General features: G+C 36.7%; 1 protein-coding gene across 13 annotated transcripts in view; it reads left to right on the top strand.

The window, feature by feature from the left end:
- The window catches only part of PPFIBP2 (PPFIA binding protein 2), a 140,317-nt gene that overhangs the window by 62,302 nt on the left and 54,667 nt on the right, over window positions 1–23,348 (top strand). For all 13 annotated transcript variants that reach the window (XM_039340375.1, XM_039340377.1, XM_039340374.1 and 10 more), the window contains 3 exons: window positions 6,918–7,010; window positions 11,825–11,938; window positions 22,010–22,141. In XM_039340375.1, the coding sequence (XP_039196309.1) occupies window positions 6,918–7,010; window positions 11,825–11,938; window positions 22,010–22,141 (339 nt within the window). The remainder of the gene's footprint in view (window positions 1–6,917; window positions 7,011–11,824; window positions 11,939–22,009; window positions 22,142–23,348) is intronic.

Below are 23,348 nucleotides of genomic sequence, written 5' to 3'. Positions count from 1 at the left end.
GGTTTTCTTAGAGAAGATGAAAATCTTATTAAGCAAGTGAAGGATTCAAGACAAACCCACATTAAGAGAATTTATGCGGTTTTAGTTGAATTGGATTCAGAAACGGAACTAATTAAAGACTGTATGATTAGATGGGCGCAGAATTTTGGTGAGCCAGTCTCATTCGACACCTGGGAAAATATTTGGGTGAGAAATGTCAAATTTACACAAGCACAGAACTTAAGGGAGAATTTTTATAAAATGTTTTATAGATGGCACCTTGATCCACAAAAAATGTCTTATATGTACCCTGACGTGCAACCCAAATGTTGGAGATGTGGTTATAAGGAGGCTTCCTATTATCATATTTGGTGGTCATGCAGAGAGATAAAAGCATTTTGGATCAAAATATGGTGGAATATCCAGAGAATTTTTAGAAGGAGGGTAAAATTTACTCCGCAATTATTTTTGTTAGGTATTGTTACAGATTGTGATACAAAGGAGGTTGTATTGATGTTAAATTTGATTACAGCCGCCAGGCTGTTAGTAGGACAATATTGGAAGAAGGAATCTTTGCCTACATTGCAGGAATGGTTTCTTAAAGTAGCTTATCTGGCGGAAATGGCAAAGATTTCGGCTTTCTTAAAGCAACAAACGCAAGAGAAGTTTTTTGCTGTTTGGGATAAATGGATAAAATTTATACAATTTAGATTGGGTATACAAAAATATTATATAGTTTTTTCATAAGTTTTATTTTTATATATATTATAGATAATCTTTTTATATATATAAATATAAAGTTCTTAATTTAATTTTTATTTTTATTTCTTAAGCCTATATTCTGCTCTGGGAAGCTCAGGGGGGGGGGAAGGGAGGGTTTTTTTTTGGGGGGGAGGGGTGGGGGATGGGGGGTTTTTCTTATATATGTATTGTTTAGTTTTATTTTTTTGCATATGTTGTCTTTTGTTTTGTATTCTTTTTTCTTTTTTGTAAAATTTATAAAACTTTTAATAAAAAAAAAAGAAAAAAAAAAAAAGAAAAAATATGCCGCTAGATCTCCAAATAATCATAGAGGTCTCTGGAGTGTGATTGAGATGATATCTCTGCAGTCTACATTTTCTCTGAAGTGATTTCTGATGTAACCCTTATTCCAATTCTGTATTATGAGTCTGGAATGACAGTCCCAGCTGTTTTCCCTCTCTTCTGCACTTCCTGCAACTCTGTAGTCCTCTGGGAAAATTTTTGAGTTAGCTTGGATCAGTGTGTAGCTCAAGGAAGATATATGCCCTTAGAATATAACGTTCTTTTAAACATAGCCAGTAAACAATTACCAGCACTTTAAAACATGAACGTGTAGCAACCAGATGCTGCAAAAATCTCATAATTATCTTAACGCTAGTTGATTGGCCATAAGATATTTATCTTGTATAATCATGACTGTTTGCTTCAAGCTTCATCCACACACATACTCTTTTGGGGTGTGCTTCTATGTTTTATCTTGTCATTAGTTTTGCTATAGAGACTTGCATACTTTTAAGACTGAAACAGAGCAGCTGTTTACTTAATAGATGAACTTGTCTGGACTATGTTTGCCTATTTTTATTAAGGCCGGTAGTAGCTGATGCTTTGGCAGAGCTGATGTTTTTTCCCCTGATTACTTCATCTCATGTGGATGCTAGCTAATGTAGTTTCAGTCTGGAATATTTTGAAGCTTAAATGAGAGTAGGAAGCATTGTAATACTTTATCTATTTATGGCTTAATGTAGAATGAATTTTTTTTCCAGAACAAAATAAGCTAGGGAAAATGTATTGCAGCATTCAAAATGCATCTTGCTTTTCTGCTTACTACACATGCCTGTCCATTGTACAGAATTTGTTTTTTATCTCTTAGGTTTGGCTAATTAGGATTTTTCTGATTCATTATGAAGCTCAACATGTAGTCAAGCTTCTTAGAAGTTTGACAATATTGTAGAGCACTTTTCTTGACAGTAAGATATTTTAATTTTCATACACTCTACTTTCAAGGAACCCAAGAGTGCTTTTTCAAAAGCTACTGGACTTTTCTTAAAGCACTTTGGGGACTACCATGACCTGGATGACTGAGAATCTGCATAGATACTTTCAAGAGAGTGTGCTTGTTCCCAATGTTATTTGTGAAGCTTGTGAAGACTGAATGAAAAAAAAAAGGATTGAAAATCAAACTGCCAGTATTATAATACCACAAGGATTACATCTTTAGTTTAGAAAAAAGGAGACTGAGGGAACATAGGCATGACAAAATCTGATCAAGAACTAATAAAACTGATCTGAAGGAGATTTAGCATAACTAAAAGAAAGCACTTCTTCACACAGCGTATAATAAATCTGTGGAATTAGATATCATAGGTCATGATGATATCTTTTAAATTGGATGGCTTTACAAAGGATATTGGAGAAATTAACAGAAGATAGAACTGTCACCGGCTATTAGTCTTGAAACTCAAGATTACCACCAGGTTGCAGTACAGACAACCAAAAACCCAGCCATAGAGAAACAGGAACAGGAAAAGAGCCTATCTCCTGCTTGTGACCACCTCAGAAGCCAAAATGTGAAATAAAATACTGGACTAAGATGGGCTTTGGCCTTTTTCCACAGCACTGTACTTTTCTAATGCAAGTATAATTTCAGGATGTCATAGAGGAACTTGGATATAGTGGCTACTTGGACATATAATGTCATGGTTCCGACAGACAGAGACAAATAAAGCAGAACTTCGAGGCTTGCAAATTCCTCAAAGAACATGTTTATTTTTTATTTATTTTTTTTTAAAGTTTTTTTATTAATAAAACAGTTAAAACAAAAAAGGACATAACATGTCGTTCCAGTATATATAATCCTAACAATTTGTTCCTTGTCATACATATAATTCCTAATCTCTATATATACATATTTTCCTATATAATACAGTCTCAAATTTGTTTCTCTATATACTAGCATTCAGTTTTATATACCACAATCTTAACACTAACTTAAAGCCCGAGCAGTTCTTCCTTGACTCATACCAGCAATAAAATTTGTCCCAGATTTCAAAATAGTCCGTTTCTGTCTTGTCCTTTAATTCCATAGTAAGCCTATCCATATCAGCACACGATAAGATTTTATATAGAATCTCTTCTTCTGTTGGAATTTCTTTGTTTCTCCAGTTTTGTGCATAGGCCAATCTGGCATCCGTGAAAATATGTAACATTAAATAAAGTGCCCCTTTATTGTATTTCTGCGTAGTAATACCTAGTAAGAGGAGTTCTGGTTTTAGCTCTACCTCTGTCATTAGTATTTCTTCTAGCCATTTTTTAACCTTGTTCCAAAAGTCACGGGCTTTTGGGCACTCCCACCACATGTGATAATATGTCCCTCTTGCCAAATTACATTTCAGCACATAGGAGAAATGTTTGGGCCCATTTTAGCTAGTCTTGCAGGTGGGAAATGCCATCTATAGAACATTTTGTAAAGGTTTTCTTTATAGGATGTGGCCAAGGTGAGCTTCCTATTTCATGCCCATAGTTTTTGTCAGATATGCAGATCAAAATTGAGATCAAAGTCCCTGCTCCACGTTAACATGGTTTCTTTCACCTGTTCTTCGTACATTGCCTGATCTAACAAATAATGATATAACTTTTTAATCATTTTATCCTCAGTTCCTAATAGTATTTTATCCAACCCTATCAGTTCTATTTTATGCCTAATTCTTTTTTGTCTTTCCAATATCTCGCCTGTAATTGAAGGTATGCCCACCATTCTAATTCTATCCCTTCATCTTGAAGAGTTTTCCTGGATTTCAATTCCCCTTTCTCATCTAGTACGTTTTTATATGTTATAATCTTCTCTAATTGAATAAACTTTGGATGTACATATATTTCTAACGGTGAGATCCAACCAGGGACTTCAGTATAGTTTAGTTGCCAGGTTTTGACCCATACATCAATTAAAGCCCGTCTAATATAGTGCCTGCAAAAATATTTATGTGACCTATATTTCTGGTCCCATAGCATAGCATGCCATCCTATTTGTAAGTCATGACCTTCCAAACATAGTAATCTCCTGTTCTTCAAAAGTATCCAATCCTGCACCCATAGTAAAACTATGGCCTGATACTATTTTTCCATGTCAGAGAGGCCAAGTCCCCCCCCTCCTTCGAATCCTGCAATAATTTTAATTTGATCCTTGCTTTTTTTCCTTGCCAAATAAATTTAAGAATAATTTTGTTAAGGTTTTGAAAAAAATTCTTATCCAATTTTATGGGTATACATTGAAACAGAAATAAGATTTTCGGTAACACATTCATTTTAATTATGGCTATTCTGCCCATGAAGGAGAGCTGTAGGTTGGTCCAAGTATCTAAATCAGCTTTAATTTGTTCAATTAGTTTATCATAATTGTCTCTCTTAAGTGTAACGCATCTAGCGGTTAAAAGAACATGTTTATTAGTTACAAAGTATCAGCACATCAAAAGTGAAACCAAGTCTGAAGACACATGTAACAATTCCCCAAGGCTATGCAAGCAACTATGTTCCCCAATACATCTTTTTGGCGGGCTTTTTACACAACGCCCAGCCTGCAGTCTCAGGAGCAGCCGGTGACCTTGGTTCCCATGGCATAAAAGTTTATTTAGACTAGCAAGCATCTGGCAAGTCCCCCTCCCTCCTTTCTATGTGTCAACTGAAAATGAATAGGGAAGATGCTACAGCCATGCTCATTTTTAAAGTTGACAATATTATTTGCTTCATTCAGGAACTTTCACTAAAGATTTCTTTATTAATTATGTTTTGTTCTGGAAGAAAAAATCGGTATATGACAACTGGAAAATAGGTCAGGAATTGGAGAGATTTATTATATTGATTTGAGAACTTCTGCAGATTAACATATGGATGCCTCCATTTGCTCCATTGCTAGCTTAGGGGAAGTTGCTGAACTTGAAGTCTGGCATTTTGTATCCTAATTAGATCCACTATCTAGGAGCTGGAGGGCAATAAATTAATGGTCTGTACACAGCAACCAAGTTGATCATAGCAGATAGAATAACAGAAGTGCTCCTAATAACTATATTTTCCTTATGTTTGCTTCTGTTTTGATAGAGAAATGTGATGATTCAAACTTCCTTTCATTAACCAGGACACACCTTGTATTCTTTGTTACCACCCATTCCAGGCCTATTTTAAAGCAAGTTAATCTTTTTTACTGAAAGATATAACTAACAACCCTCTGGTTCAGGCATGAGTTATTTTTTTTGGCTTGTGTGTTCCATCAACAGCTAAATCTTGAAAATGACCTGAGTTTGTTTTAACTGTATTTACATAACTTTTCTTCATGTTCTTCCCATGGCTATTCTAGTCTGATATTTACCTATTTGGATCCTATATAATATCCTGTGAATAAGATTACAACAACTGCACACACAGAGCCCAAAAAAAAAAAAAGCCTTGTTGCATCCTTTCTGTGCCACTCTCTCTCTCTTTAATAGTTTCTAGTAATGGAAAGATCTAGCTTTACACAACAATTACACTCATTAAAATGAAATATTTAGATTGTCAAACTCAATTTCATTGAGGGCCACATCAGCATTGTGGTTGTCCTTGGGACCAGGTAGGTGTGGCCAGGGTGGGTGCAGCCTACTGGGTGGGCATGGCCAGTTCTACATCATTCACGTCAAGGGTGCCTGTGGGGGCCTGGGCAGGAATGGGACAGATCTGAGGGTCTCTGGCAGAAGGGGATGGGACCGGAGCAAGCGCCAAGGTACGGTCCACTGGAAGACCCTCACTGTTCCTCTCCTTCCTTCAAGAACAGAGTGGTGGGAAAATATTTGAGATGAGGGAGGGAGAAAAAACAGGCAAGAAACGCAGCTGGGGAGGTGTCACCCTTCATGAGGAATGAAGAAATGCATCATCACCTGGAAGGGCCAGCACATGGCCCTTGCCTACTTCACATATCTGGCTTGGTGGGCTTTGGGGGAGGGGACACTATGAGCAACATGAGAGTCGTTACCTGCGCAATGCCATCTAGCCCCCAGGCTGCCTAGTTTCGGCAGGCAGCAAGGTGCTCTCCTCACAGTGCTGAGAGGCAGAGCCAGACAATGCGAATCCGAAAAGAAGTGCGATGTCACCCAGCCCCCAGCCTGCCCAGTTTCGGTAGGCAGCGGGGTGCTCTCCTCACAGCGCCAAGAGGCTGAGCTGGGCAGTGCGAAGCTCGCCAGCTTTGCACCTTACTGCCTGCTGAAATTGGGCAGGCTGGGGGCTGAGCAGCATCGTGCTTCTTTTTGGATTCACACTGCCTGGCTCAGCCTCTCGGTGCTGTGAGGACAGCGCCCCACTGCCTGCTAAAACCCCTCCCCCGGAGCCCATCAAGCCAGATATGTGAAGGAGGCAAGGGCCATTTGCTGGCCATTTCCTGACGATGGTGCATTTCTTCATTCCTCACAAAGGGTGACACCTTCCCAGCATGCGCCCAGGGGGCGGGTCCAATGCAGCAGGGGTCGGTCCCTTGCTGTTTCCAGACAGCCTTGTGGAGCTAAGACTGAATGTGTTTCAGCATAGTTGGCCACCACAAAATTGTACATTGGCTCCCGGGCGGCCTGGGCCAGGGCCAAGGCAGCGGGGGCCATTCCCTCACTGTTCCAGGATGGCTTCATGGGCCACATGAAATCACGTCGTGGGTTGCATCCAGTCCCCGGGCCTTGTGTTTGACATGTCTGATCTAGATTAATTACATATAATAATTATGCAGTTGTGGGATTCAGCTGGTTCGCATCACTTCGGCAGAACTGGTAGCTAATTTTTTGTTGCCCAGGCCCAGAATGGACTTCTGGAAGCAGCATCCACACAGAGGACAGGTTGTTCACATATTTGAATCCCAGCACTGTAATTATGTTTCTGTTACTTGTGTTCTAAACTTCTTTTCTTTTCAGTCCCAGGTGAATCATCATACTTCCACCAGTAATGAGACGTATCAAGAACGTCTGACAAGATTAGAAGGTGATAAAGAATCTCTCATATTGCAGGTATGGAATTTATATAACCTTGCATTGATTATGCCATAACAAAGTTTCCTTCTGACAACTATAGGGTATAGCCATGGGATTTTCTTGGCACTAATTTGGAAGTAATTTAACCTCTTGTTAAAAAGTATGAAATACACTGATTCATTTGATAGTCATGGTGGCGTCAAAAATAATTTCATATTCATTTTCTTCAGATACAGTATATTTTGATTTTTTACAGAAGATGAATCACCTAGCTGCTACATGTGAAAAAAGTTTAGGCTTGTAGAATGGTTAAGCCATTTTATTCTTTTTTAGAGCAACTGAAAATAGTCTTAAGAGTCATACACTTGTACAAGTCAATGTAACTTATCAGTGCAGTCTTTTGTGTCCTTGTGTAAAATCAGCTTCCTATATTAAAAGCTTCTATACTGGTTCATCTTCCCTAAGCTAATCATTGCTAAAGGAGCAATAAATGAGAACTTCAGTTTTCTGTCTGCTGGATTTCGGCTATAATGGTGGATTCATCTACCATACTATAGATATAAGGGTGTGAGAGACAAATGACCTGGCTGGATTGTCCATTTACCAAAATTATTGCACTTCTTGTATTGGTTTGTTATCAATTCTGACAAATGAATGGCTATTTCCCATGCCAATCCTAGGAGCATTCTTCCTAAGGTACTCCCTTGGCATTTCACAAAGCAGTAATGGAAAATAAGGAAATACACAAACCATTAAATCCAATTATCTACTGGGCCTTGACTTTCAATAAAATCCTGGAATGATTTATGGAGATAGGTTCATGCAACCTATTGAAAAGTTCAATATCCTTCACTATGCCAGTTGTCTTGAATTCCTTGGCAATGCCTTGGCTGTCTGTTTTTTTCTTGTTTGTCTCACATTAACATGCGCCTCTTCTTTTTGTGGCTGCCAAGAATATGTTTCCTAGCTCAAATCAATGCTAATCTCTTTCCCCATGAAATAGGGCAGTGTTTCCCAAACTTGACAATTTTAAGGCATGTGGACTTCAATTCCCAGAATTCCACAGCCAGCGTTGCTGGCTGTGGAATTCTGGGAGTTGAAGTCCTCATGCCTTAAAATTGTCAAGTTTGGGAAACACTGAAATAGGGAAATAAGACTTATCAAACAACTATAGAATAAAACAGGATAAAACAAAATACAAAAGTTACAATTAAGGTGCAATGTGTTTTCCTTCATTTGTTTTTCCTCATTTGTTTGTTAAATTTATTTGCCAGCTATCTTGCTGTGGGGCTACTCGAGGGGGCTTAAAAAGGAAGAAATGAAAAGAGTATAAACAGAAGTAAAATAATAGAACAATAAAATAAACAATGAAAAAGAACACAATGAGAATACATCAAAAGGATGGATGAGTGAAGAGTAGAGAGCAAAGAGGGGAAGTGGAGTCTGTTATCCATCCAGCAGCCACCTCCAGTGTGGAACTTCCCCACTTGATCCCCAGGCCAATCAGCAGAGCCAGGTCTTCAGGTTCTTGGGGAAGGATGGGAAGGCGAGGACATCTTAGAGCAGTGGTTCTCAACCTTTTTAATGCCGCGACCCCCAACCGGTCGTAAGTCGAGCAGTACTCAACTGGTCGTAAGTCGAGGACTACTCAACTGGTGCAGCACCGTTTGCAGAATGGGACTTTTGGCGGGCTCAGCAGGGCAGAGACAGCCTGGACAATTCCTATTGGCTTTTGAAAGCCAATAGAATTAGCCTCTATTCAAAAGAGTCTATTCTATTAGCTTTCAAAAGCCAATAGAATAAAAGGGAGTAGCACAGCTAAGGAAAATGGGAAAAAATGGCGGACTATATTGTTTGGCAACCTCCATGAAATAGTCGTTTGACCCCAAATGGGGTCCCGACCCACAGGTTGAGAACCACTGTCTTAGAGAATTAGATGTTACAAAGGGGGTGCTGCAGCAGAGAAGGCTCTTCTTCTGGATCCTGATATTCAGAATTGTCTCAAAGGTGCTTTGGACTGTTTTTTTTTCCTTGAGGAAGACATTTCACTTCTCATCCAAGAAGCTTCATCAGTTTTGGCAGGATGGTGTGGGCGATGGAAGGATTAGTTCTGACAGGATGGGTGGTGGTGATTGGAAGGATTATATTTCTTTGCTGTCATCAGGTCGTTAGCACTTTCCTTGGGAGGTCTTGAGCCCACTTGGGGGTTCATCTGCCCTCAGAGTCACCTGTATCAGAGTGCAAATAGGGGTGGAATCTTCTTGGAACTGCTGAAAGAACTGCATGGGAGTCAGGAACTAGGTGTAGGTGGTGTCTTATCACTCCCCCAGAGTTCTTTGACCAACAAGGTTGAAAGTAGGCTCTCTCTGTCAGCATATCTAAGATGAGCTTGTCCTAGAGGGATTGGGCAGTTCATAAGTAGCCTGAAGCAATGCCATTAAGGGCTTTAAAGATCAGAACAGAAAACATTTTCATTTTCTGTTTTATCTGGACAAAAGAGATATATACAGTTGTTTCCAAACTTGGGAATTTAGCTACAGTATTCTTAATTTTCTCCAAAAAATATAAAGGGTTTTCCTTATTTTATTTGTCATGTTTCTAGACAGCTCATCTCCCTCAAGATTCTTGTTAATACCTTGTTTCCCCAAAAATAAGATCTAACTGCAAAATAAGCCCTAGCGTTATTTTTCAGGATGCCTGTAATATAAGCCCCACCCCAAAAATAAGCCCCAGTTAAGATCATCAGCCAGATGGACACATTTAGTATCGTATTTCTCCTCAAATAAGACCTAATCGGAAAATAAGCCCTAATGCATCTTTTGGAGCAAAAATTAATATAACATTTGGTCTTATTTTGGGGAAAATATGGGTACTAGAACATTATCCAAGAGAAAGACAAAAGGCCAGATCTATATGGTGATCTATTTGCCTCTTGGAGAACGTATCTTCCATGATAGAAGCAGCATCTTCCATGATAGAACTGCACTTCTTAAACTGTGCCACAATTTTTGTTCTATGTCCCTATTATTTTCATGAGCATGGTCATTTATCCTCCCATTGGCCTTAAATGTTCATGACAGTTAATTGAAGATGAAGTAATTAAAATATTTTTTGTGAATTGCATATCTATTTCCTGCTCTAGTATCTCACATTCAGAAAAGCAGGTGCAAGTTGTTAATGTTTCTTTTATGAGGCATTGCCTAAATAGTGCATCATGTAAAAATATGACATTATTTGCAAAAGTACATTTGCGCTCCAAGTAATAATTGATTCAATTATTTTGCAATAGCTTGTACAATTCGGCTAATGCAAGAGATTTTATAATGGATCTAATTATTATTAATAGGTGTCTTACTAGAAATATTTTTATTTTTATAAAATCAATTGCAGCATTTTTACTCACCGAATATGAAATACCTGAAGTTTTGTACATATAGTTCAGCACATATAGTAATAAAAACACGGTGTTCTGATTGCAACTAAAAAAGTTTAATGTTGATGTTCCTTCAGACTAAAGCAGGATTCCCACAAGTTAATTATTAATATCTTTTAGAATTGTACAGGCATTGTTGTGTCAATATAACAATGACACAACAGACTTTACATTAGTGGTGGTCAGGTAAAGCTAAAGAAAGCTGTAGGACACTAATGGGAAAAATCCTAAATTGAGAGGATACACTTTATGAAAAAAATGTGTAACCAATGTTTAATTCACAGTCAACAACTTTCTCCTTAAATCTACGTTACTTTAGAAAACCTATAATTATGTACTACTACAAAAGTACAAAAGGTATGTCACTAATCCATCGTTCTGCAATAGTTCCTTTATTAATACCAATCCTGTCCAAAAGAAGGAATGAGATAGCAAATCCACAAAGCTCTTCAATCAATTTATCCCAGATTTTAAGTTTTATAAAGACAAAAGAAATCTGAATGGTGCGAATCCCCATTTATCATATGATAATTATAATCACATTATGAACCACATTTTCAGATGGATTACAAAAGCTGCTTTTTTAAAAAAAAATTCAAAGGTATTATTGTATTTCCTAATTTCTTTTAGGATGGAGTTATTTATTTCTTAATAATGTTTTTCTATAAATCTCTCTGAGTAATAATAATTCTCTCTTTTGTTGCAATTTCATGGCATAAATTCTCTGTTCTTGTTCAAGCTTGTATACTTTGAACTGGTGAGAACTAGAACACTGACAGTACTAGGACATGTCTTTTGTGTACTGCGTTGTGTAAGTTAGAGAAGCTTTATTTGATAGGTGAGCTTTTCTTGTAAGAAGAACGGTTATTGGTTAGCTTCCTGAAATGTTTTTTGCTTTGTGTTTTTCCTGCTTTTAAGGGGAAAATTGGCAAAAGCTGAAAGGACTTTGCTTGCTCAAAGCCTGCTTAAAATATTAACAGGGTTTCTGCAAAGGCTTTTTCCTTCAAAGGAGTGTTTAATGTAAATACTGATGCATGGTCTTCAGGTCAATTTTTAACAGATCATTTCTTTTTTTAAATTAATTAAAAATCCTGTTGATTCATTTTTAAAGTGTGATGTAGTGACTTTTAAGGTGAGACTTATAACTTTCTATATACGTAACTTTTTTAACAATCAGTTTGTAATATTTGCAGAAGGGTTAAGAGGTATGTGATATAGAACACAGATCTAGGTCTGTGGAGAGGTGGAATTCAAATCCTTTCTCAGACATGAAATTAATTGGAAATCTTTAATATGATTGTGTCTCCCCCAAAAAACAAATTTGACAGCTGAAAGTGTTAGTATTTTTATCTGGTTACTATTGCCACCGTTGTTGCTACTGCTACAGTCCACCTCATCCTTATCCCTTAAATTACAGGTGAGTGTTCTAACAGACCAAGTTGAAGCCCAAGGAGAAAAAATCCGAGATTTAGAAGTTTGCCTTGAAGGGCACCAGCTGAAGCTTAATGCTACAGAAGAGATGCTTCAACAGGTAGGAAAACACGTTTTTTTTAGTGCAAGTTCTTCTTTAAACAGGCACACTTAATATTACTCTTGATTCTACAGACCCTTCAACTAAGGCTGAGATTAAGTATGTTTCCAATGATCAGCTGCACTTATTTGCTTTGTTCTTGAATTTTTCAGTCATATTGCATTATATTGCTATTCAGCTGGGATGTAAAGTAATACTACTGTGTACATTATTCATGGCTATCTGACGGTGAAAATTCAACAAGAGAACTGGATGTGGCTAAGAACCTGTTTGACTGGTTACCTACTCTTCTAATAATATAGAAATTCATTGTAACTGAGAGCTTAGAAGCTGTTTCTGCTCTCTCTCCTTTGTGGCTGAAATTACAGGAGATTTGAAGTGAATTTACAAGTTTGGAGACTGGTTTACATAAATGCTTAAATAATATATATATTTTAAATAAAATAAAGGATATTAATGTAAAATTTCAAAATGAAGTCTGTAAAATCATATGACAATTTTTTTTCAAAAAAACCCCACAATTTTTGTTCTCAAACCAAAAAGAAAACATTTTTACACCACCAATTAATTACTTTTATTACAAAGAATCTAAGCAACACAGCAGTTTATTGAACTATGGAAACTAACTTCCGTAGTTGCACAGTTAAAATAAACAATAACAACAAATGCTTTAAGAGGTAAGCATAATATAATATGGAGTATACAGGTAGTGCTCAATTTACAACCATTTGTTTAATGACCATTTGAAGTTACAACACTACTGAAAAAAGTGACATGATCATTTTTAACATGTACAACTGTTGCAGCATCCATATGGTCACCTGATCAAAATTCAGAGGTTTGACAATTGGTTCATATTTATGACAGTTGCGGTATCCTGGTGTTGTCTGATCAGCTTTTGTGCCCTTCTGACAAGCAAAGTCAATGAGGAAGCCAGATTTACTTAAGGACCATGTTACTAACTTAACAACTGCAGTGATTCACTTAACAACTGGCAAGAAAGGTTGTAAAATGAGCAAAACTCATTTAAGAACTGTCTCACTTAGCAATGGAAATTTTGAGCTCAATTGTGGTCATAAGTCAAGGACTACCTGTAATTAGCTGTTTGCAGGAAACAAGTATGGTGTAGTAGAGAAAGTATTGGATAGGAGTTGGGAAACTTAATCCTAGTCCATCCTCAGCTCTATAAATTGTTTGGGTGACTTTGGATAGTCAATCTCTCTTAGCCCAATATACCTTACAAGTTTGTTATTGGGAAAATAGGAAGAGGCAGTGCTATCTAAACATTGAGCTTTGTGAAAGGTAGGATATAAATTTAACAAGTAAATAAAATCAAAATTCCAATAGTAGATCCAACTGTTTTCTTTTATAACAAAAAGCATACAAACATTAGATTGATGCTACTAATAAAAACAAGGATTACTGAATTAAACAATAACAGTGATTATTTAAGTCCAGATGGGCTATAATAGATAAGAGTACTGGAGTCCACCTGGGACATTCAGTTTCAAATCTCTACTCAGTCATAAAACTAATTGAATGATTTTGAGCCAGCCATTATCTTTCCATCTAATCTATCTCATAGGAGTATTAGGAAACTAAGAAAACAACAACAAAAACTGGGGAGCAGATGAGATATTTTTTTTTACACAAAAGCTTGATCCCATTCTTTCTTTCTGAGATCGAAATCATAGAACATAAAAAAACATTCACCACAAGATAGCTTACCTTTCCCTCTGAAGTTTAGGTAGTCCTTGATTTACAGTAGCAGTTGGGATCAAGATTGCTGTTGCTAAGCAATATGATCATAAAACACGATGTTACACGAGTACATTGCTTAATGAAAGCAATCCTGAAAGTCCAGGTTGCCATTGTAATCCCAGGCCACGTGGGCCGTTTAAGTGGGGAAAGATGGGAATCCCAGATAAGGAGTGTGGAGGGAGCAGTGCTGCAGGCAGGGACTAGGAAGCATGGCTAATGTGGTGGCTATAAGAGAGTCAATGGAGGCCTCAGGTGGGTCAGCAGAAGCCACAGGAGAGTCAGGGGAGGCATTGGGCAGATCACTGGAGGCCAGTGACAGAGGGCTGGCAGCTCCACAGAAGCCATAGAATGGCTGACAGAGGCTCCAGGTGGGCTGGCAGACACTGCTGAAGAGCTGCTGGAGGCCATGGAGGGGCAGGGGGTACTGTGGGCAGTGGCACATTATGGAGTCCAGGAAGGCAGGGAGTGCCAGAGTACCAGAGCCCTATATTTATACAAACTCACATTGAAATTTTCACTCTTCTTGTTGCTAGTTTTTGGCAGCATTATATTCCAATTCAGCGAATGTAATTAAATAGCTCTCCAAAGTGGTCACAGACCATTACACAAGATTATTTTCATGCACTGTAAATTTGCAAGCATTTGTTTTCCGTGATGTTCCTTTAATGTTGACTCCAGCCACCTCTTTCCAGTCTTTCTGGTAAATTAAGAATTTATCTGTGGTAATTTAGGAATTTATCTATAATGCAGGAAGGAAATAGTAATTATTTGTAAATTAAAACTGCTAAATGTTCACTGCTGTCTCTTTTCAGTATGAAATGTGCTGCTTCTGGGTTGAAACCTATGTATTTATTAACCAATCCACTTGTGAATCCTATTTTCTTTTTTTCCTTTACCTCTCTACTGTAAATAAATGTTTTTATGTAAAATAGTATATGTGTTTATATTTTGAATAGGCCTGACCACATGGGGAACATAGGCAATCAGGAATCATACAGAAAAAAATGTGATTTCATAGTACCATCTTTTGGCTATTTATGTGTGTGTGTGTGTATGTGTGTGTGTGTATATATATATATGTGTGTGTATGTATGTATATGTATATTTAAACCTTTAAACTACTAATAGCTGAAGCTTTCAGGGTAGTATATAATAAAACACAATTAAAACGTATCCAATCAAATAAAATACTAAATAATTCAAACACATCTCAATACAGATACATACTGATAGTTGTCAAAAATCTAAAATAATATGAATTATAATGCAATTTTAAAAGGCTGAGAAAATAAAATAATAAAATAAAAAGATCTTCACCTGCCACCAAAAGGATGCTAATGATGAGCCTCTCTGCAGAGGGTATTCCATTTATTCATTGGCTGCCACCACAAAAATGCTCTTGTTAGTTTTGTCAGGGAAGCAGATAAGGCCTCTTTCTTACTTCATCTTCTGGATGAAAAAAAAAATCAATCCTCTCACATCCTCTTACTTTTAATGTTTGTATTCCACAGTGCTTTTAAAATTTAATAGTTCAAAGTTCATTTTGGGTTTATCAGCACTGTTTCTAGGACATATTGATACTTACTATCGATAGCTTTTTTTGTCTCTTTTCAATAGTGTATAAATATGGTTTATTTCTCTGTGTCTATTGATGGCTGACTTGTCTAAATGCTAAGCTTCCAGGAATCCCCTTACATATTTGGATTTAGCTTGGCCTGTTTATAGTTCCCCAGCTGAAACTGTGGTTGAATCTGTCCATGTTTTCATCATGTCCTCTGTCTGCTAGTTGGTATTCACGGTGGACTTTGGGAGTCTTCTGCCCATTGCAGTCCTCATTGTTGTCTTTATCTTTAGCCACAATGTGAATTTTGTGACAAAATGTTCAACATCCAAACATTGAGAGGAAACTTACAGGAACATTTATTATTTTCAGGAAGATCCATGGCGTACAGCCGGAATTGATGTCTGGGATAAAGCATAGCCCCATTTGACCCCATTCTTATTTTTATCTTACACAGTTCTAGCATGCATTCATTAGGCTTACGCATTGCACTGCAGAGCTTTGCTATTTTCTGCCATGTACATTCTTCAAGGGACATATGCCTATTTCTAAGCTTTGCTTAGAAACTCTGAAGCTACCATTTTATTCCTAATCTCTTTTCTTTTTCCAGGACATTTTTCAGTCCTGGAAAGGCCTAGTCTGGCCTTTGGCCCTGAATTTCCTGAAGGTTGACTCAGCCTTCCATCTTTCTGGGGTAGGTAAAATGAGGACCCAGATTGTTGGGGGCAATGTAAATATATATATACATTGCTTACTGGTGTACACTGCTTAGAGAGTGCTTGCACTTAAAGCGGTATATAAGTCTCATAAATAAATAAATAAATAAATTCTCTTTCATACAAGTCTAGCCAAGCTCAACTGGGTTGTGTCATAGAGGCAGGCAGGCCATTTTTACTGACATGACAACAAGACTGCCCCCCTCTTTTCAGGTTTCAGATCTCAAAAAGACATGACAAAAAAGACATTAGTTGTTGATGCTGTGCAGATATTATAATGACCAGTCGTAATTGCTGAAATGCTGCAGGAGGTTTTTAGTTTTTTAAAGCTCACCTTCTTCGCCCCTAAAAATGTTCTTGTTTAAGCTTTTTTGAGTTATATCTAAAATTAGTGTTGAATATAAATGCATAAGCCTATTGTTGAAATGGTTTGCTCTGGCAAATTTGGGCTTTCTCCTTTTCCTTAGATTTGCAATGTTTTAAACAGTGAAGAGGAAGGCTGTAGACCAAAGCCTATTACTACGTAATAACACAGTCAGATTCTTAGCTGCGTTTGATTTAAATGAGTAGTATCTCATCCCTTTTACATCTGAGCTGACACATGGTTCTTATAAAGTGCAGCTTTCATACAATGGTGATTCTTGCTGAATTTTGCAGAACAGGTAGGATTTTTTTCCAAACTTCTTTCATGAAGAGATAGAACATAATAGTTTGCACTTTCAACAATATATATTTTAATAAAGCATATATACTCTTTTGGACTGTTTCATTGTAGTATAAGATTTTCTGCTTTGTTTCTGTCTTCTAAATTCCTCATAGTTGGGGATTTTGCTGCATTTTCAAACTACATTTGTTAAATAATTTTATTTTAAATAAACTTAATATTTCAACAACAATGTGCTGTTTTGGAACTTACAACTGCAGTATGAATCTTTGCTGCTGTTCTATACTTTCTATACTATTTAATATACCATATTATTATTGCTGTTATGTAGTATTTTTTATATTTATTCAATGTATTTCACATTAATTTTTGAAAATTACACTTGTAAATCATAAAATGCAAATAATCTCATGGAAGATCCTTAGTTTAAAAATCAATCTTAAAAATAATATACGGTGTTAATTTATAATACTATATTTGAAAAATATGAGTGATTGATATGTGTATGAATCATTCATAACTTTTTCAATCATGCCACCTACATTGTTTTTCATGAAACCAATTATTTTCTTGGAAATTGTTTTAATTGATAATAAATACATATATATTAATATAAATAAAACAATAATTAGGTGGAAGCATAATGCTGTAAATAATATATATTCCATTTTCTATGGCTCTACTCTGAGTTCTTTGCCATTCATATTGGAGTTTCTATAGATTTCAGATGGCATATATTGTATTTTCACTTCAAAATTAACAACTCTGAACTGTACTTTTACTTCTTACAACTCCATGTTTATTTAAGCTGCCTTCCAATTGCATCATACCGCTGGAATACTCTGTAATTTCCACATAGCAAAGTGGGCCATATTCCACTAGCAAATTGGTCAACGTAAGCATCTGCTTGAAAATAGAAGTAATTACTTCCACATGTTAGTAACTGCACCATGGTGATTTCTTTAAGCTCCACTTCAAATAATTTTCAGTTCAATATATTTTCTGGGCCACAAGTGTCATTTGGTTAACATTTAAGATGGCTTCACTGAAATGTAATCTGGATTAAATAAAAATATAAAACAAACTTTGAGAGGTTATAATTGTAGTTCATAGAGGTTTAGGACAGTATAGATCAGTGATGGTGAACCTTTTAGAGACCGAGTGCCCAAAAACTGGCCCCACCCCCACTCCACCCCCTGCCCCACCCCATCCCGCCTGCCCGCAGGGCCACTCACCGCCTCCAGGGCCTGCCGCAGATCGCCCAGGCAGCCCAGCGGCACCATTGCGGCCATGCCCTCTTCCCGCACCCCGCAGCATCAACTGTGCGTGATGGGATGTGAGGGCAGAGTCTTGTCTACGCTGCCTAGCTGCCATCTCCTTGACTGCACTGCTCCACGTAGGCCATGCTTGGGGGCCGACTCTCCTCCAGGGGGACTTCTGGTGAGGAGGGGGTCACGGAGGAGGCAAGGCTGGGGCAACGGCATGTGTGCCCATAGAAAGAGCTCTGAGTGCCGCCTCTGGCATGCATGCCATAGGTTCACCACCACTGCTATAGATGTTTTGCTATGATGTGTACATTATGATGCACATTTATATGTTCAGCTAAAATGTGACGTATTTATGTATAATACAGTACAGTGGAAAACTGCCTCCATATTATTTATTGAACAATATTTTTGGACAGCTATTTTTCATAGTTACAACCTTTGTAGCAACCCCATGATCATGTGATCAAAATTCAGATGTTTGGCAACTAGTTCATATTTATGACCATTGCTGTGTCCCAAGGTCATGTGATTCCCTTTTGTGACCTTCTAACAAGCAAAGTCAATGGGAGATCCAGATTCACTTAACAACTGGGTTACTAACTTATCAACTGCAGTGATTCACTTAACAACTGTGGCAAGAAAGATTGTAAAATGAGGCAAAACTCACTTAACAATTGTCTCACTTAACAACAGAAATTTTGGGCTCAATTGTGGTCACAAGTCAAGGACTACCTGTATAACACGGGTGTCAAAATTGCCGCATCACGTGACATGTCATGACGTATCACGACTTTTTTTGCATTGCTGGAGCTGGGGTGGGCATGGCCTCAGCATGATGCAACCAGCCCGCAAGCCGTCAGTTTGACACCCTGATCTACAGTAATTAGTAGATATTATGGGTTTGCTGATGTCACATAGCATATTCCTCCAGTTTTTGTTTTGTTATGGTTTTGTTGTGGTCCTGTTTCCTGGGATTTCTTCCATATGCTTCAGCTAAGGGTTTTTTGTTTTTGTTTTTTTGGAGCTCATCTTTGTATTTTCCAGTTTCCTGGTGTGATTTCCTGAGATGTCAATGAGAAAGTTGGCAGGGGTCATGCAGTAGTTATGTTTCTGAATTTTCTCAACTAGCATAAATTGGTTGCAGTGCCATTCTTTAACTGTTTCACTTTATGTTTTTACATAGATTGAAATCTATACTATTTGGTTCAGGCAGAACCTTTAGAAAACTTCAACCTTCTTCAAATCATTTTGAAGTAAGGTCCTAGACGTTATGCATTGATAATTGATTATTGATAACTGTACAGTACATTTCGGCAGCAATTCTTATACTGGTTTTTCTCTAGAAACACCTTTCTGGAGGCTAAAGCAGCCTGGTCAATTTGGTTGTTGATATTGTCTGTGGCAACTATTTTATATTCTTCGATAATTTGGCCAATGTACTGTATGTAAATCGCTCAAGTGAGCTTCATCAAAAGGTACAGTTGTCTAGGAATCATTGGCTGTTAATACCTTGGTCTTGTCAATATTGATGGTTAGATATAAACAGGAGTTTTTATATCAAGCATGATTTCATAGGCATATCTTTCATATATATCTGCAAAATAACATTTGATTTGTGATGAACATCTTGTCCAAATATGACACCATCCTAAAAAGTAGACTTCCACTTTACTGCATTGATCATAGTGTTGAATCCCAAGAGAGAGCAATCCCTTCTTGCCTTTCACCAATATATACAGGGAAGCCTTTGGACATTTTGTCATTAACAGGAACTTTGTCATCCTTCATACATTGTATAAGTGGAGCAAAGGGCATATTGTTTTAGCAGGAACACCTTCTGGAGTAGCACCATTTATACCATTGTCAATGGATACTGTCAAATGCTCCTGCAAAATCAGTAAACACAAGAATAAGTCTGTATATTGATGTATTTCATGAACAACTGACATTGTATTTTGGTCACAGCATCTTCTTCCAGGCAAGAAAATGTCCTGTAATTCTTGGATAGTTGTTCTCATATTTTTTGAAACCTTTGTTGAATTACAATTGACTCCAAAATAATCCTGCAATAATTATCTCTTTCTTGACAATTAAAACTATTCCAGAAATTTGATATTTCCTTAGACTACCAGACCATTTGAAGGAGTGGAATCAACAACTTTGTCTATCGCTGCTATCTTTAGTACTCTCTGTGTCTTCAATTACTCCAGCTATTTCCTTCTTTTTTAATAGGTGTTGCCTTCATGCAAAAAGGTTATTTATTGACTGTAACATGAGACAGAAATTACTTGTGCTGCATCTATTTGAAGTGTTCACTATTAGGCCTCTTTTCATTTTAGGACAAATTTCTAATTCCAATGCTAGTAATCATTTACTCATGGAATGTAAAGATTGAAGAGGACCTTGGCAATCATGTGGTCCAAACCTCTGCCCAAGGCAGAAACCTACCACTGTAGCATTACTGGCATGTGACCATTTCTATTTAAGCACTTTCAGTGAAGAAGAGTCTACCACCATTTTATTTTTGAACAACTGGGGAAATTAGGACATTTTCTCTGACTTCCAACTGAAAAAATATTATTTCCTTATAATTTAACCCATTGTTTCTTGTCGTGTCTTCTACAGCATCTGTGGATAAAATTACTCAACTGATTTAATTTTGATGCCATTTGTAAAGGGTTTTTTAATGTTTATTTAGTGCTCCCTTGCCGATATTAATGTTCATTTTTCCAGCTTCCAGAAAAGATGGGGCTAGAGAGCTAGCTGTGAGAAAAATGAGACATGACACTGTTAGAAATAGTATCTCCATATATTGTCATGTGACTTTCTGGAATCCTTAATGCTCATTTATCTTCTGGTTCTTTTTAAGATTGTTCTACCCAGCAATTTGTGGGAATTTTAGACTAGAACAATCCCACTCACAAAAAAAACCCAGGATTAATTTGTAGAGTGGGCATTGTTTAAAGATTTCAGTGGATCTTTCTGGGGAATTTTTACTTTAACTGTCACTACAAGCCATCTGAATTAGAATGGATGCCCTCCCTCTCTTGGCCACAGGTACATTTGTTGCAGTTTCTAATATACAGAATTCATTTGTATTTGTGAAATATGCCCTATTTAGTCATCTTTGCGGAGAAGAAAGAAGGGGAAAGGGCAAACATTTTCCCCAGCTGCTATTTCCTCCTTAAAAATCCAATCTGTCATATATAATTTTCTAAACCTAAAATAGTAAAACAATTTTGTTCTTTATTCTGGATGAACCTCTGGGGGAAAAAAAATCTTTATTTTTGGTATTTTTACTCCGTTCTAACAGTTATGGCTTATTTTATTTACTGGTACTACATGTTTACTTGACTGCTTCCATAATTCAAAACATGCTTAACAAAACCATATACAAAATGCTAAATTTCTTGGATAATAAAGTAATTACTGTAGTACATAGTAATAGTAATAATAATAAATCATAAAATATACAAGGAGTTGTAAATAGGAGTCAGAATGATTGTGGCAAAAGAAAGCAAAACGGGTACCAATAATAATTGGCATCTTGAGTACAACTCTAAAACATCTGGAGCACCACTTGATCACCATTGGCACTGACAAAATCACCATCAGTCAATTGCAAAACACAGTTTTACTTAGAACAGCTTATATTCTGCAACGGTAGATTTAACACCATCAAACATGCCTATCCCAGGTCCTTGGGAAGGACAAAAATGGGTGGGTAGACAAAAATGCCAAATCCAGTCTAAACATCTGACTGTAGGACAAATAATAATAATAATAATAATAATAATAATAATAATAATAATAATAATAGTAATAGTAATAGTAATAATATGTAATACCATCAAACATCCACATCTGCCTATCCCAGGTCCTGGGTAAGGACTCGATAGGTAGACAAAATGCCAAATCCAGTTTGAACATCTGGCTGACTGTGCGATGATCCATAACAACAACAACAACAACAACAACAATAATAATAATAATGAAGTAGATGTTGCATATTCATTGTTAAAATCAGAAACAGATGGGTAAAAGACCATTTCTGTAATTCTAGAATTGAATAACTGGAAAAATCATGTTCTCTTTTTTCAGGAACTGTTAAGTCGGACGTTGCTAGAAACTCAGAAATTGGATTTAATGGCAGAAGTTTCAGATCTGAAAATCAAACTGGTTGGAATGGAGAAGGAACAAAGCGAGTATGAAGAGAAGCAGAACAAAGCTGAGGTAAGCCTGGTTTGTTTATCTTTTCAGTTCCTGAAGCTATGATCAGAACTCTGCACTGATTACTTTCTACATTATTAAAGCTGACTCTTGCCATGTTCCTATGTTGGGGCAAGAAATTTTTTGTAAAGACATCATTTCCAGCAGAGAAAGAGAGGATGATAATATTTTTTACATTTTTCTAAGCTGTCTTTCATCTTTTTTCTCAGACAAGTTTGAGATCTGGATAGGATCTAGATCGAGATAGATTCATGACAAAGGGAAAATTAACTAAGTGTGTACATTCCAAGTTTTTTTTTTCTTAATAATTTTTTATTGATTTGTCAAAATATAAAATACAAAAAAATTAAAATATTAGAAAACTAGAAAAGGGGGAAGGAAGGGAAAAGAAAAAAGATAGTATGAGCCAACAAGAGAAAAAATGGCACAAACTTCTGACTCTCTTTAGCACAGAAGATAACAGCATTACAATCACAACTTTTTGCTTTTACACAACAGTATGTAAAAACCATTTCTATAACAATAAACCTATCTAATCAACAGAAACAAAATCAAAATTTCATTTTCTTTTTCATTGCAAGCACAATATCTGAGAGCAATTTCAAAATAGAAGCAAGATTAAATATATTCTCATCTTTGGATAAAAGAATCAGTTTAACCATCTCTGCTTCTCATTGCTGTGGGGAATAATATGTACTTCTGTTGACTCATTAACCTTTATCCTAGTTCATATTAAGAGAATCCTCTATATAAATTCAATCTCTTTTTTTTTTAACCCTGAAGAGAGAAAACACCTTCCTATTTTTTTTCTTAACTTTATTTTATGTGGGTTTTTTATGTTGGCATTTTGTTTTATTTATTAATTTTTCACATTTCTGAACCGCTCATTTGCCTCAAGAGAAATTTTTGTAATAGCAATATTGAGTACTCTTCTCTCCCTCCTGTTGTGTGTTTTTTTTAATCAATAGAGGATGCAAGAATACTGAAATTCTCCTGAAGAGAAAACTGCAGATTTTCCTTTTTTAACAGAAAAACAAGTGGAAGGGAAAAGCTGACAAAATAAATGGCACTCAAGCTATTTTTGTCTCTTTGGGGTGGATGATTAGGAGATGAAATAGATAGATTAAGCCTTGCCAAACAAAAAATCCAAATTGTTGGCCCCATCTATTCTAATGTGATAGTTGGAGTTATATTCAATCTCCCATTGGCC

This window comes from Crotalus tigris, unplaced genomic scaffold, assembly GCF_016545835.1.
Source record: "Crotalus tigris isolate CLP2741 ecotype Arizona unplaced genomic scaffold, ASM1654583v1 scf7180000017744.3724543626:3957646, whole genome shotgun sequence".
NCBI lineage: Eukaryota > Metazoa > Chordata > Lepidosauria > Squamata > Viperidae > Crotalus > Crotalus tigris.
Note: the sequence above shows the minus strand (reverse complement) of the source record. Positions and strands in the feature narration are given on the sequence as shown.